Consider the following 13808-nt stretch of genomic DNA (forward strand, 5'->3'; position numbering starts at 1 on the left):
TCAAGAATAAAGATGTAATACTTCCACTCTACAATAGTTTAGTCAGACCCCACTTGGAATATGCGGTACAGTTTTGGTCTCCCCACCATGCAAAGGACATTGCTAAATTAGAAGGTGTTCAGCGTTGGGCAACAAAAATGTTCCCTTCCTTGCGCAACAAATCTTACGAAGAAAGGCTTTCCACCCTTAACATGTTCTCTCTTGAGAAACGTCGCCTCCGAGGAAAACTGAATGTTTTAAAATACTTAATGGTTTCACGAATGTAGACAGAACAACATTGTTTATGATCAATGACACTTTGCGTATGAGGAACAATGGCGTAAAACTCAAATGTAGACAAGTAAATTCAGACTGCACCAAATTTTTCTTCACTAACGTTGTAGTGCGAGAATGGATTAAGCTCCCACCATCAGTGGTCCAGTGTAACACGATTTACTCCTTCAAAACAAGCTCGACCGTCACTTCCTTCAACTTAATATCAACTAGAGTTGAAATGCATCGTTTTGGAGCCTTCTGATTAATGTAGAATCACTTAGGTTTAAGGACAGACCACCTAGTCTGGACCATAGGGTCTCTGTGGTCTGATTTTCCATGTAAATCTCTGTCTCTCTCTGTCTCTGTCTCTCTCTCTCTCTCTCTCTCTCATCCACCCTATTGATTAATGTCACTGATGGTAGTCCCTGATATGCTCTCATGCATTCCACTCATATTATCTTCACAAAGTCATCCTCATTCATTCTTATCCCATTTCTAGAGTACCACATTTCACTCATTCAACCACTATGCAATCCACTCTGCTGTTATCTGATATCACCTACAACATCCACTCCATCCATTACATCCCCCATTTTTTATTATTTCTACTTTTATATTATTATTCTATTAATATGTGGGGAGTGCAAGTGGAATGTGGGAATACTAGAGTGACTCTTATTATTTGTTGACATACTGGGATGATTGAAGCAACTATCCTCAAGGGTACTACCATCACATTTACTTATGGCCATAGTTAGGGGATCATCTTTTAAGGAAATGCTAATATCTTTGATTATATGTTCCTCCATTAATCATATTGTCACATGAGGTTAACTTACACATAACTATATATGATGCCTATCCCCAACTGTTCAGACTGGGGATTTGGAAGTTACTTTCTATAATGTTACAATATTGTTGATCATATTAGCAGTACTTTCTGACAGACATATCTTACAGTATAATTTTTATGTTTTCAGCCTTATGAGGACACACTAAGTCTCCTCATTTCTTACCGTGGAGGAACATTCCATCGAGCCGTGTTTCCAAACAGTATGAAGCATGAACACTATTACATAGCTGATGTGTCAGAGGGACAGGTGAGTGGCTTTCTTTGAATCTCTTGATCATTGGTACATTGTAATATATATATATATATATATATATATAGATATATATATATATATATATATATATATATATATATATATATATATATATATATATATATATATATATATATATATATGTATGTATGTATGTATGTGTATATATATATGAATGCATGTATGTATGTATATATATATATATATATATATATATATATATATATATATATATAAATATATATACCGTAACATGGGGTAATGTTGACTGATTTTCAAGAAAACTCAATAATATCAACCAAATAAAATTGCTTTTATTGAAATGTTACATATGTTAAATTTGTATCTCCATTAGTACTACTTGTACCCACAATGCTAATTGAAAACAAAAATATTTAGTATAGGATGTACCAAAATATATGGGTGGTCAACTTTACCCACACAATTGGGGTAATCATGACCAAGGATCAAAATTGCTAGGGTAAAGGTGACCACCTACTTGAAATGCCTGTATACCCCTCTAATGACTTTGGAGGTGTAATCCTGACCACTTTTTAGATAATGTAGAGTAAACCTGACCATTGGTCATTCATAGACAATCAAAAAATTTGTTTTTTTTTCCTTTTTAACACGAACTTAAACAATATTTCTTGAACATAAAAAGATTATTTTTCACATTAACTGTAGGCCTTGTAGGCCTATAATTTTAAAGTGTACTGCTAAGCATTATTTTAAAGCATTCTCTTTTTCTATGGATCCAACTTAAATATCCAGTGATTCTGCAAAGACATATTGATCCCTTTGATTTAGTGTTGGCTGTTGCACCTTCACTTTAATATCTCTCAGAAAAATGTCATCTATATCTTTATGATTTGGAATGAATTTTGTCCTATCACTACCAGGAACTGGTTTATAATACATGATTTGAAACTTCTTCTGAGCCATCTTCAGGCAATACTGTAGACATTACCTGAGCTAAGAAGACCTTACAACCACCTCGATTTTTTGGCACATTAACCAACACAAAATCAGAAACTGTAAGGTCCTTGTTGCTTTTTTGAACTACTGATGAGACTGAGATGTAACTTGATGTTCCACTTGTGCCACATTACCCAACCCAAATGGTCAACATTTGCCCCCAAATTAAATCCGTCCCTGTGCCATAACTCTTGCAATTAGGTGTTTTTTAATGGCAAAAATGGATTTTTCAGGTATTTTTTTATAAGGAAACCTATTTTTTTTTCATTTATTGGTATTTGTCTTTTAGTTATCAATATGATATAAATTGTCGCTTTCGAACAGTGTAAAATCTCCAAAATATTCTCGTTAACGTTACTTTGGTCAGGGTCGTAACAGTTATATTTAAGTTTCTTTAATATTTTTAAATAATTCTATAAACATTTCTGATCATTTTGAGCTTTATCCCATGTTTCTAGCTTAAATGGCAAAGCACAATTAATATTTGAAGGAAAATATTTATGTTAAAAAGTTTTGGTCAACATTACACCACGGGTCAACATTACCTATATATATATATATATATATATATATATATATATATATATATATATATATATATATATATATATATATATATATATATATATATATATATATATATGAATAGTTTTTGAGATACAGTGGTTAAAAGAGACCCCCCTCCCCCCACTGGACTGCCCGAGTGTGCTTGGGGGGATAGTCTCGCTGCAAGCGATTTGCAATGAAAGGGTTAATCCATGTTTGTTTCCACGGATTATTTGTTTCAGTCTTATGAGGCCATTTTATTTTATTAAACTTGGCCAATGTTAAATGAAACCTGATGTTTAATATACATTACCCAAGATGAGTTTTTCACATAAAAATTATGAGTAATTTTTTTTTATGATTTTGAATATTTTTCTTGTAAGAGATGGCAATGATAGTTTTTTTATGATTTTAAATATTTTTCTTGTAAGAGATGGCAATGATTCACTGGTGCCTGATTTGAAACAGGACCAGTACAGGATCAATGCAGGACAAGTAGACTTGATACTTTTCCTGTGTCATTAACTTACTATGTTTCTACTCAAGAGCAATAGATGTGGTGCAAGAGAGAGAAGGATGGGCTATATCTCGATTTAAAAAAAGCTTTTGACAAGGTTCCGCACAAAAGGTTAATCTGGAAACTACAGCAGTGGGGAGGAATGGGCGGAAAGTTTATCGAGTGGATGAAGGATTACTCAACAGGAAGAGAAATGAGGACGGTGATTAGGGAAGAGAAATCAAATTGGAGGAGAGGAGAGTAATCCTTCATCCACTCTATAACCTTTCCACCCATTCCTCCCCACTGCTGTAGTTTTCAGATTAACCTTTTGTGCGAAACCTTTCCAAAAGCTTTTTTTAATTCGAGATATATACAATCAGCCCATCCTTCTCTCTCATGCACCACGTCTATTGCTCTTGAGTAGAAACATAGTAAGTTAGTGACACACGATTTCCCTTTTCTAATTCCAAACTGTCCTTCATGTATCATGTTTTCCTTTTCTTAATGTTCACCCCATTGTTTTTTTATTATACTTTCACAAATCTTGCACATTACACTTATTAAAGAGACTGGTCTATAATTTAGTGGATCAGTTTTATCTCCACTTTTATAAATTGGTACAATGTTTGCTCTCTTCCATTCTAAGGGCACTTTTCTTGTATTTATAGAGCATGTTATTATGTCATAAAGTGGCTCCAATAATTCATTTTACTTTTTTAGCAATTGTCTTGAGATTTCATCCAGTCCCATAGCTTTCCTTCCATCTAAGGTTTTCATCAACTGTATCAGTTCTCCTTTATCAACCTTTACATGATTTAGTTTCCCTTCATTGCAATTTTTGAGACCCCAGTCATAGTCTGTTTCTTTCATAAACACTTTATGAAAATTTTTATTTAATATTTCTGCAATTTCTTTGTCCTTTTTGTAGAATACCTTTTTTTCTCCTTTCCACTCCTTCATTTCTTTTTAACTTCCTGTGTGTGTGTGTTTACCTAGCTGTGAAATACAGGAAAAGATTTGTACTAGGCTCATGCTGTCCCATCTCCATAATGCTTATTATCCTGTTTGGCTTTAAATTCATGAATCGTTTTTGCACACACAGTCTCCTCGTCAAGTCCGTTCCATGTTGTTATGCTTCTGTATGGAAAACTGTATTTTTTGACGTCTCTCCTACAATCACTCTTCAATTTCTTACTATTCCCTCTTGTCACACTCCTGTCATGTAGCACTAAGTTTTCCCTGTCCGATTTCTCCAATCCCTCTTGTATCCTGTATAATGCTATTAGGTCCCCTCTCTCTCCTTCTTTCCAGTGTTGTTAGTCCCAATTTCTTCAGTCTTTCTTCATAAGTATGTTCTCTGAGTTTCCGTTAGTTTGGTCGCTGCTCTGTATTCTTTCCAACTTTCTAATTTTTTTCTTCAATCTAGGTGACCACACTAATGCTGCATATTCCAGTCTTGGACCTATCATCGATGTTATTAGTTTCTTCACCATTTCTTCGTCTAGTTATGTAAATGCTGCTTTTATGTTTCTAAGAAGATTGCATGTTTCCCCAGTTATCCGGTCTATATGTTTTCCAAAGGATAACTTGTCTGTTATGATCACTCCCAGATCTTTTTCTTCAGTTTTTTTCATGATTCTTTCATTACTCAGAGAGTAGTTCCATGATATTCGTCTACTGCTCTTACCAAACTCCATCACACTACACTTCTCTGTATTGAATGTCATTTCCTATTTGCGTGACCATTCACTTATGCTATTGAGATCTTGGCTGAGGGCTACACAGTCTTCTTCATTAGCCACCCTCCTCATTATTTTAGCATCATCAGCAAACATATTCATTTAGCTTGTCACCCCTTCTGTCATGTCATTAATATAAATTACAAACATAATCGGAACCAACACTGATCCTTGGGGGACTCCACTAGTCACTTCCATCCAGCTTGATTTATTATTCCTGATTACTGTTCTCATTTCTCTCTTCGTCAAAAAGTCCATAATCCAATCCAATATTGATCCACCCAGACCTCCAACATGATTAAGTTTCCATATTAATCACTTGTGTGGTACTTTATCAAGCGCCTTCTTTAAGTCCAGATACACACAATCTGCCCAACTTTCTCTTTCCTGTATTATATCAATTACTCTTGAATAGAAACTGATCAGATTAGTTACACAAGCCCGTCCTCCTCTGAATCCGAATTGGCTATTTGTTAATATACTATTTTCTTCTAAATACTCCACCCATCTGTTTTTTATAATTTTCTCACACATCTTTGCTACTACACTTGTTAATGACACTGGCCTATAGTTCAACGGGTCTTCCTTGCTTCCTCCTTTATGCATTGGGATGATGTTAGCCCTCTTCCAGTCTCTTGGTACCTTCCTTTGTGCTAGTGAGACATTAATCAAGTTGCTCAACTTTTCAGCTATTTGTTGGTTACACTCTTTTAGCACCCAATTTGATATACCATCCGGTCCTGCTGATTTCCTCGCATCCGATTCATCCAATAATTTCCTAACTTCATCTGCTGATGTTTGTATTCTCTCCAGACCCACTCTATTCCCCGGCACTGCATCTGCACCTTCAAACTCACTCTCCCTTGTGAACACTGTTTGGAAACAATTATTCATCACTTCTACTATTTCACTTATACTATCAAAAGTTTCACCATTAACTTTCTGAATCTCATCTTTTTTTTTCAACTTTCCATTTATGAACTTATAAAACAGTTTTGGCTGGTCTTTGCACTTATCTACAATATTTTTCTCAAAATTCCTTTTTTCTTCTCTTCTTACTTTGACATCAGCATTCCTCTTCCTTTTGTACACATTCCATAGATCCATCCTCCTATTTTTTCTCCATTTATTCCATGCCTTCTTCTTATCCTGCTTGGCATCTATACACTTTCTATTATACCACTCTTCTCTTGATTTCTGTCCTTTCATCCTTGGTACCCACTTTTCCACTCCTTTGTTGTAAATCCGTAGAAAGATAGCCCATTTTTCCTCCACATTTTCAGCCTCAAAAAAAGTGTCCCATTGTGCTTCCTCAAAATGTTTCCCAAGTTGTTCAAAATTTGCCTTATTAAAGTTAAACCATTCTTTCCTGTAGTCCTCATTCCTGATTATTTTACCTCCTTCTTGTAATATGTACTCGATAAGTACGTGATCGCTCTTCCCTATAGGGCTCTTATACAGTACCCTCTCGAGTTTCGCGCTATCTGAGTTTTGCGATCCTCGAGTTTAGCGCTTAGTCCTAAATTCTTACCATCACGACTTTTGCGCATTACCGCCATGTATTTTGCGTTGCTTTGACATGTACGGGTCACGTCTACCTACCGTCGGCATCATGCGTGCTGCCTTAAAAGGCGGTGTCCAACCATTGGGGCTATGGGCAACCGCGGTTGCCCGTATGCCCAACCGGGAGCGAGTTGTTGGTTTTGCATCATCTGCAAACAAATTCACATAGCTGGACACTTCGTCCACCATATAATTTATGTAAACGGCAAACATTATTGGTGCCAACACCGAACCTTGCTGGATTCCACTCATCACAGGGCACCAGTAGGAAACCTTGTCTCTGATTATCGTCCTCATTTCCCTGTTAGTTAGGAAGTCCTCCAGCCACTTAATCAGTCCATCGCCCACCGCACACCTATTTTTAATTTTCCAAATTAGTTTTCTGTGCGGTACTTTGTCAAATGCCTTTTTCAAATCCAGGTATACTCCATCTGCCCAGCCTTCTCTCTCTTGTATTATATCTGTCACCCTTGAGTAGTAACACAACAAATTGGTGACACAAGATCTCCCTCTCCTGAATCCAAACTGGCAGTCCAAGATAATTTTCTCACTTTCTAAGAAATCTGACCACCTGTTTTTAACCAGTCTCTCACATATCTTCGCAACCACACTAGTGAGTGATACCGGTCTGTAATTTAATGGGTCCTCTCTCTTTCCTTAAAAATTGGTACTATGTTTGCTCTCTTCCAATCCTTCACTCAGGGAGACGCTCATTATAGAGTGCAGTTTCTCTGCAAGTTGCTCACTACATTCTTTCGAGATCCACCCTGATACTCCATCGGTTTGTGTGTGTGTGTGTGTGTGAAAATGTCCCACTTTTAGGTTCAGCAGATCTGGTCACCTTAGCTGAGAGTAAGGTGCATTTACATGTATTGCATCATCTGTGCAGCAGAAAGCAGGTATACATTGCATGAGGCATCACCAAGGCTCATGAATCAGTTATAAGAAAACTCTTCTTGGTGCAGATCCCGTCCCAGCTGATTGACCGTATTCAGTTCCCCGAGTACATGGGAGCCCAGCGAATCACAATGATGGCCGTAGACATCCGGAAGTGCTTCAAGCTGATCTTTGACGATGACACGTTCAGGGAGGTGGATCTCTTCAACCCTAGTGAGTATTCTTGATATATTTACTTATTTATGTAGTGTTGTGCTATGGTGCCAGTAGGTTTTCTTGGTGGGGCCTGGTGTTTGGCCCCAGCCTGTTATGGCACAAGCAAGTGTTTATAGTGGTGCCTTCTTGCTTGACTCATGCTCCCCCTTGCAGGTCATCTTTGATCCTCTTTTAGGGGGACTCTAGAATCTGGGTTGAGAGGTGGTCTTCAGGACAGCATGTGGGTAGTCATAGGCCACTTGGTCATTTTTTTTTTTTTACGAGTACTCCTGTAGCGCCGGTAGGCTCGCTTGAGGGGCCTGGATGGAAGTCAGCCCCAGGCCGTCATGGCGCAGGCAAGTGTTTATAGTGGCGCCCGGAACTCCTTGATTCACTTGGACGGTTTCCTCTAGAGTCCGGGTTGATGGGTGGTCTTCAGGACAGCATGTGGGTAATTTTAAGCCACTCAGCGGTGACTGAAAAATTTGAGGTGGTAGCATGGGGATTCGAACCCACGTCATCCATCATGTGGTGAATGTGGGCCCAGCACGCTACCACTTCAGCCACCGCCTGCCCTAACTTGCAGCACAGGATGTGATCCTGGGTCCTCCAGGACACTGACCACCCAGCCACTGCCTCCTCAACAGCAAGGGTCTCCAAGAGCTGGATTATATTAATCATCATCATTATTGTCAGTCATTACTAGTCTGCTGCAGAACAAAGGCATTCCCAAAGCTCTCCATCACCTTCTGTTTGATGTTGGTGGACACCATTCTACTTTGACAAACGCTCTAGTCTTACCTCTCCATCTGGTCCTCTGCCTGCCCTGACTTATCTTACTATCTCTGGGTTGCTGCTGTTATCAACAGTAACAGACTAATAACCAAGATATTTTAACCCATTCGTGGTCAACCACGTCACCTGACGTGTTAATGTTGTTACTCCCTCTGGTCAACCACATCATATGACGTTTTATTATTTTTTTTTTTTTCCACGTGAATGAAATGCCTCTAGCGGTTTATAATTATGTTTCTTGAAGTGTCAGGCATCTTTTCTCAAGTGATGACTTTATGCACGGCAGTTTTATTGGTTCAGAGCATGCTTATACAGTATGGCACGTAGATATGTCGACTCGGCGCTCTCACTGATGAGCAAATTCAGATTCATTTCAATGAAGAGGAGGGTGATACTGACAGTGAATCTACAATTGATGATAGTGATAAAGATGAAGATTATGTTTTTCAAGAAAGTGAAGAAAGCCAATCAGCAAGTGGATCTGAATATTATCCAGCAGACACAGCAGCAGCTGACTACTCCTCAAACATATGCTCTGGACCATCACCTACTCAACTGTCTTCTCCACCTCCTTCCACCTTTAGGTGATTATATCCACCACGTGGTGGCAGAACAAAGATGGCAAGACATCGGAGTTCATCAAGCGAAGATGAAAGCAATGCGTCTCGTCCAAGAGTGACTCCCCCACCCGCCCGTGGTCTCACTCCAGCCAGACAGACGCCTTCCCGCCAATCCTGTAGGTCACGTGTTATGCCACATTTCCTTTTTATTGTAGCGTTCTCTTTATATCTCTATTGTCTTCTTGTGTTTATGGGTGTCGCTACATCCCTTTTAGACGACCACTATGGTTGTGATGGTATGTGGTAGCGTGGTAGTAGTCTATATTCCCGAGCGCTGGTCCCGGATGGTAAGACCTCAGGACAAGTGAACACTCGTTCCGAGGTTTGTGACCAGAAGGGCGTTACTTGTGTGATTAAAAAAATATTTTTTGAAAATCGTCCAGGGTTTTCCAGCTGAATTAGACTAATTTTGATGCTCTGAGTCCGAAAATGACCTTGGTTTTGCTCAATCAGGTCAAGATTTTTTGCTACAGAATTTTTTTTATAATCGATTTTTCGTATAAAAATAAATTTCTGCGGATCATCAGCTGAGAAACCCTGACGATTTTTTCCGTTTTCCTCAAGAAATAAGTCAACGATCCAAATTCATTCGGTTTTATTTACTCCATCAAATTTGATAAGCATATAATACTTCTAAATAAACGTTGACACAAAATTTCAGAGTTCACGGCATAAATCGGGCGTTTCTTCGATTCCCGCGGCGTGAGCAGCTGCTGGGTTGTCTCTCTTCAGCGCCAGCAGTAGTCCGCCAGCATGACTGCATCCCACCTCCTGGTACCTCTCCTCCATTTGGCGCATGTCCTGATGGAACCTTTCTCCCTGCTCGCCGCTCATCGCCCCAAGGTTTTCAGGAAACTTCTCCATGTGTGAGAATAGGAAGTGCATCTTTATACTCATCAAACATTTTGAAAAGCCTCTATCATGCTGCTGATGAGTCTGGCGTGGTTTGCTGCCTTCGTGTTCCCCAGGAAGTTGTTCACCACCTCCACAAACGATTTCCAGGCGGCGACTCTAGCGTGTTCATGGAGTTTTGGAACTCTGTGTCGTTGATGAGCTGTGTGGGCCATCGGCCTTCAGCTTCTCAATGGTCAGTCGAGAAAGGCTCGGCACAGGTAGTTGAAGCACCTCCCATCCTTGTCCGAACTGTTTCATTAACCCAAGCTTCGCAGCGGTGGATCAATATCTTCTCCCGGTCAACAAGAGGTTCGTTTATGATGTTTCTCGCCCCAGGTACTAACTGCTCGTGCCGCCACTCTTTTACATAGTGCTGGGCTACTGTCCCACATACATATAAAGCATGGGTACTTTGTGAACCCGGACTGCTGACCAAGTAGAAAGTTCACCATCTTGAATGATCCATTCATATTGGATTTTGTCTTCATAGTTCTCTTCGAGAGTTGTGGAGTGCTTGAGGCGAACTGGTTCCTGGAGGAGCACACTTCAAAGAGCGCTTGCAGCTGTCAATGAAGAGTCGCCAATCTCTCGGATCGTATTGAGAAGAAAAGACCGGCGACATCTCGGCAGTACACGAGGTCTTCCTCCTGGCAGAAGTAGCCTATGTAGTCCTCATGCCTTCTCAAGTGATCAAGTAGATTTTTCTTTGAGTCTAGAGGCCAACAGCTCGAGGAAGTCTTCGACAAGCTGAGATCCGAACCAGACCATCAAGCTCACCTTGTGAAAAGGGCTGCGGACCATACTCCTCTTCTGTATCTCCTCCTCGTCTGTAGTGGTGGCCTCGCTGTCAGGAAGCTCTCTGAACGCTGGTACAGGAATTTCTTCGCAGTGAGCAACTGGACGCGGGCAGATGGAAGGTCGGGTACTGGAGGCTGTGCCGATTCTTCCGTTGATGCCAGTAGTATTGATGGCGCAGAAGTAACAATCCGATGCATGGTCAAACGGCTCTCCAAACCATCGAATCCCAAACTTCAGTGAAGTTCGTCCACCGCCGGAGGTATTCCACGCTTGCAGTGCCCAGGACTTATCTTGGTCACCCAGCTTGACTTCAAAGTAAGCCTGGTAGGCTCACAAATCCTGTGATGTTCTTCCTGTCCACTGACAGCGTGTATTCTCCAGATGTAGCAGAAAACGCCAGGATTATTCCTGCATGACCGTCGCAAAGCCATATCAATGACCTGAAAAATATAAAAAAAAAAATATATGTAATATGTAATAGCAGGATGCAGCTGACTGTCAGCAGGATGACTGACTGACACGTATGCAGCTAATTTAGAGAAGTAAGTTAGTTTTGTAATTCGATATATTCTTCAAGAAAAATATGATTGAACTCAAAACCCCTGATATTAGCATATGTATAGCTCGTCAGGTAGGCCTATGGCTGTATCTCAAAAAGTTGACCTGATAGAGCAAAATCAGTGTGATATTCGGACTCAGAACACCAAAATTAGTTAGAATCAGCTGAGAAACCCCTGACGATTTTTTGGTTGTTACCCTGTGTTATGGAAGGTGGGAGGATTTCCGTGTGAACCACTTGTGAGACAGCGTTAAGAAACTGGATGGTGATAATGTACTATGGGGGGGGGATGTGTGTAAGGGTAAAGTAATCTCAAATGAGCAGCAAAAACAGGCTTTAAATGATACCACTCACACTAAGGTTGTATATAAACATGTATTTATTTTTATTTTTCAAAGGTTCGCGGAGTACTAAAAAAATGACTGACTGATAGGCTGTATGCCTCTAATCTATCTAGCTACCGGCACAAGGGAGATTTGGGGAATACACTTAATGGTTAGCTCTGGAGGCGGAGAGGCAGGAGCTGGCGTGAGCGTCGGGCTCGGCAGGGGACGTCCACATGGGAAAGGGGCGGTCCTGGTGATGGACAGACGGGCGCCGCTTGATGTGGAGAGGGAGCAGCTCGGGTGGTGTGAAGAGGCGGGCGCTCGTCGTGATGTAGGGAGCAGCATGGGGCAGTGGTATATCGGCCACCAGGGCAGTCGAGGGGCAGGTTACCCCGCCATACAAGTTCCCATCCTGTAGTCTGTCTCACACAGCAGGCCGTGGGTGGTTTTTCGGGGGGGGGGGGGGGCTGAGTGGAGAGATGGACACCTCTCTCACTCAACTCCAACTCGCTGCCTTTCTTGCTTCCTGCTGCTCGTCTCCTGACTAGCCCGCCTCACACAGCAGGCCGTGGGTGGTGTGTGGGTCAGGGGCTGAGTGGAGAGATGGACACCTCTCTGACCAGCCCGCTTCTCTTGTGTTTTCTCGCTGCCGCTCCTTGCTGTTGGGGTGTTCGTCTCCTCACGTCTCCCAGGCTTGTCTCCTGCTGCAGTGGTGCTTGTCTCCTCACTGGCCCGTGGGTCTCCTTGCCCTCGCCTTCTCGCCTTTGCTTCTTCCTAAGCTCCTCCCCCCTCTTCACGTGACTCCCTCTCGGCATTACAATCAAACCCTACCTACCTAACTAACTAGTTATTGGTTTCTGGGGGGGTTCGAGGCTTTGAGATGAGGGATTTCAGTAAATCTCGTTTATATATTCGCTCATTCGCTCGCCGTGTTATCTTCTAACCTTTTACGCACTTACATTCCTTAGCCACCCATTCACTCCCTCACTCATTCACTCTATCACGCTCCCACTCGCTCACACTTACTCACTCTGTCACTCACTGACTTACTCACATTCTCTCGTTCATTCACGCACTCGCTTACACTTACTCACTCTGTTACTCACTGACTTGCATACCCTCTCGCTCACTCACATTCGGACCGTTACGTTATGTTTCCTGTTCAGAATTACTAGCCTATTTTGAAACATTGTGTTCTTATAGCCTAGTCATACACTATCATAAGAATGTAGTGTTGTACAAAAGGAAACAATTGTTATGTCACATTTCCTTTTTATGTTTCCCGTTCATAATTACTATTTTGAGACTAGTTGTGTTCTTATAGTGATACACTATCATAAGAATGTTGTGTTGTGCAAAAGAAAAACAATTGTTAGAGGAAGAGCTGAAAATAATATCTTGGTGGTGAGATTACGTCTGGCAGCGCCGCGCCACAGCTGCCAGTTAAATGCCGGCGGGGCATTTAAGAAAAGGTAAGGAGGAAATTTCCATGTTATTTTCTTTATGTGGAGATATTTTTGGGTTCATTAGGCCAAAAAATTTGTTTCCCATTTTTCGTGACCAGGGGGAGTACACACATTGTAACCACAAATGGGTTAAAAAAAGTCAGCCCAGCAAAGTACAAAGAGGAGAGATGAGATTAAAACCTTGGCCAGACCAGGATAAGAGAATAGTGTGGCAAATCTTAGCAGTTTCCTACCTGAGCTACTTCCATTGAGGTAAGGAAAGTGTGAAGGACAGGATAAACAACTGTCTGGAAGGTCAAAAGGGGTTTATAAATTGCTTGGAGCCTATGTGGTGGATAAAGGATTTAAGGGTATTAAGGCTCGGTCAATCTTCTGGGGCTGAAAGCTGCATAAGAAACTAACACAGTTCATACAACATCATGCTATACAATTTACTTGGCGTGTTTTCTTATGTGTTTTGTAAATCAGTGTAACAATAAATATCAAGATGAGCCAACATATATAATTTTCATGGGATTTGGCCCCATCAAAGGAGGAATAACCACCTCACAAGGCCAGTTCGACAGTCCACC

General features: G+C 40.9%; 1 protein-coding gene across 1 annotated transcript in view; it reads left to right on the plus strand.

Annotated features, from left to right (window-relative positions):
- LOC126981614 (uncharacterized) overlaps positions 1 to 13808 on the plus strand; it is a 70930-nt gene that overhangs the window by 20967 nt on the left and 36155 nt on the right. The window contains exons 6-7 of the mRNA XM_050833052.1: positions 1236 to 1355; positions 7613 to 7796. Of these exons, the coding sequence (XP_050689009.1) occupies positions 1236 to 1355; positions 7613 to 7796 (304 nt within the window). The remainder of the gene's footprint in view (positions 1 to 1235; positions 1356 to 7612; positions 7797 to 13808) is intronic.

Source organism: Eriocheir sinensis, chromosome 49, assembly GCF_024679095.1.
Source record: "Eriocheir sinensis breed Jianghai 21 chromosome 49, ASM2467909v1, whole genome shotgun sequence".
Lineage (NCBI taxonomy): Eukaryota > Metazoa > Arthropoda > Malacostraca > Decapoda > Varunidae > Eriocheir > Eriocheir sinensis.